General features: G+C 39.3%; 1 protein-coding gene across 1 annotated transcript in view; it reads left to right on the forward strand.

The window, feature by feature from the left end:
- The first annotated feature begins 1,057 nt into the window (after nucleotides 1–1,057).
- Nucleotides 1,058–2,022, forward strand: part of LOC110316355 (cytoplasmic FMR1-interacting protein 1-like) — a 3,027-nt gene continuing 2,062 nt past the window's right edge. Inside the window, exon 1 of the mRNA XM_021190582.2 lies at nucleotides 1,058–1,214. Within this exon, the coding sequence (XP_021046241.1) occupies nucleotides 1,104–1,214 (111 nt within the window). The 5' untranslated portion in view covers nucleotides 1,058–1,103. The remainder of the gene's footprint in view (nucleotides 1,215–2,022) is intronic.

The following is a 2,022-nucleotide window of genomic DNA, read 5'->3' on the forward strand; positions in this document are numbered from 1 at the left end:
GGTGGCTCATAACCATCTGTAACAAGATCTGACGCCCTCTTCTAGAGTGTCTGAAGACAGCTACAGTGTACTTACATATAATAAATAAATAAATCTAAAAAAAAAAAAAAAAAAGAGAGAGAGAGAGAAGGAAAGGAGGCAAGGAAATGAAACATACAGATGCAGGGGCGCATGTCTCTGCATACACAGGAACCCTGTAAAACCACACAACTAGAAGCCGTAACACATTCAAAGGATTGAGCAGGGAGAGAGAAAACCTTGACACAACACTGTAAGAAACAGGACCACTGGAGATCTCATTGACTGTTTCTCCTATTGCCCATTTACTGATAAGCATGGGGCCTACTCTTAAGAGTAGTTTTGTTTCCCCAGTGAAACTTTGGAGAAAAATCAGTTTTTCAAATTTCAAGTGTATAGTAATTAGAGGTTGCTGTGGGTTAGAAATTAGGGTGTATGTTCATTTTCCATCTCATTTCTAGAACCTTATCTGGTACAGACTGGTGTATGCTATGTGCATGCTACCATAGTCTTTGTAAATTTCTATGTAGTTGGGTATGTATCCTGGGTTCTTTGTGCCTTTTACCTACTCTGGCTTTTACCCTTTTTTAAAAACTTTATTAGATATTTTCTTTATTTACATTTCAAATGTTATACCCTTTCTTAGTTTCCCCTCCAAAAATCCCCTATCCTCTCCCTGCTTCCCCTGCTCCCCAGCCCACACACTCCCGCTTCCTGGATGTGGCATTCCCCTATCCTGGGGCATAGAACCTTCACAGAACCAAGGGCCTCTCCTCTCATTGATGACTAACTAGGCCATCCTCTGCTGCATATGCAGCTAGAACCATGAGTCCCTCCATGTGTTTTCTTTGATTGGTTCTTTAGTCCCAGGGGAGCTCTGGGGGTACTGGTTAGTTCATATTGTTGTTCCTCCTATGGGAGAAAATTTCTTGTGCTCATCTTTCTCCCATCTGAGGAACTGTGGACAAAGGAACTAATGTAGCCTGATTGGAGACACTTGTTAGAGTCTGCCTATTTGTTCATTCTCCTTATTGTTTGGTGCCTCTAGGCAGTGCTTTGGAGATGGGCTCCACTGGGCTGGCTGCATGATCATTGTACTTCTTGGACAGCAGCGGCGCTTTGCTGTGTTGGATTTCTGCTATCATCTTCTCAAAGTTCAGAAACATGATGGCAAAGATGAGATCATCAAAAATGTGGTATGTGGACAAAAATCTTTTATACATTTGTCTAGGCGATGAATGCTTAATATCCTAACATAAAATTCAAGCATAAACAAACATCATTATGTTTACTCTAAACAAACATAACCCAGAAAGTTTTTAAAATATTTTCTATTTCCTTTTTTTTAAGGTAATTAGATCTACTTATCTTACCTGCGTTTTCAGATTATTGACACACTATTCTAACCTTCTCTAGCTTCCAAACCATGCGTTTTTTTAAACTTTTATTACCTTTTTGTCATCTTATAAAGTTCTCAACTGAATTACAGAAAATATGTTCTCAAATGTTTTCTCTTTTCTCTCTTTTAGAACATTACTGTTCAACTTTCTTCTGCTTTCCGTATGACTTACTCTGGTGTATTAGTTCTCAGTTGCTCCCAGAACTAATCATAATAGGCTTAATGACAGAAATATCACCATTGATTATCTCACTTTTCAACATCTACTGATTCCCCTGCTTAGTCCCCGTAGGCCTTGAAAGATGAATGTGGCTGAACTTCAGTCTCTTGTAACTATAGAAACAAGGTCCTTTTCCTGATGTCAGCTCATTTCCTCACATGCTTTTCTACATGGCCCCTGCAAATGACAGGGCACTACCCACTTTTGCCACATCTTTCCTGTCAACAACTTAGGGAAACTGCTTAGATTATTAGACTGTGGTCTGTTCAGGCAATCCAGCTCTCTTGAAGTCACTAAGAAGACTATCCATAGTTGCGAAGAAATTCAATGTGGGCATGTGTGAATGGTTATTCTAGTTCCCATACCTCTTTTTTTTTTTTTTTTT

Source organism: Mus pahari, chromosome 1 (assembly GCF_900095145.1).
Source record: "Mus pahari chromosome 1, PAHARI_EIJ_v1.1, whole genome shotgun sequence".
NCBI lineage: Eukaryota > Metazoa > Chordata > Mammalia > Rodentia > Muridae > Mus > Mus pahari.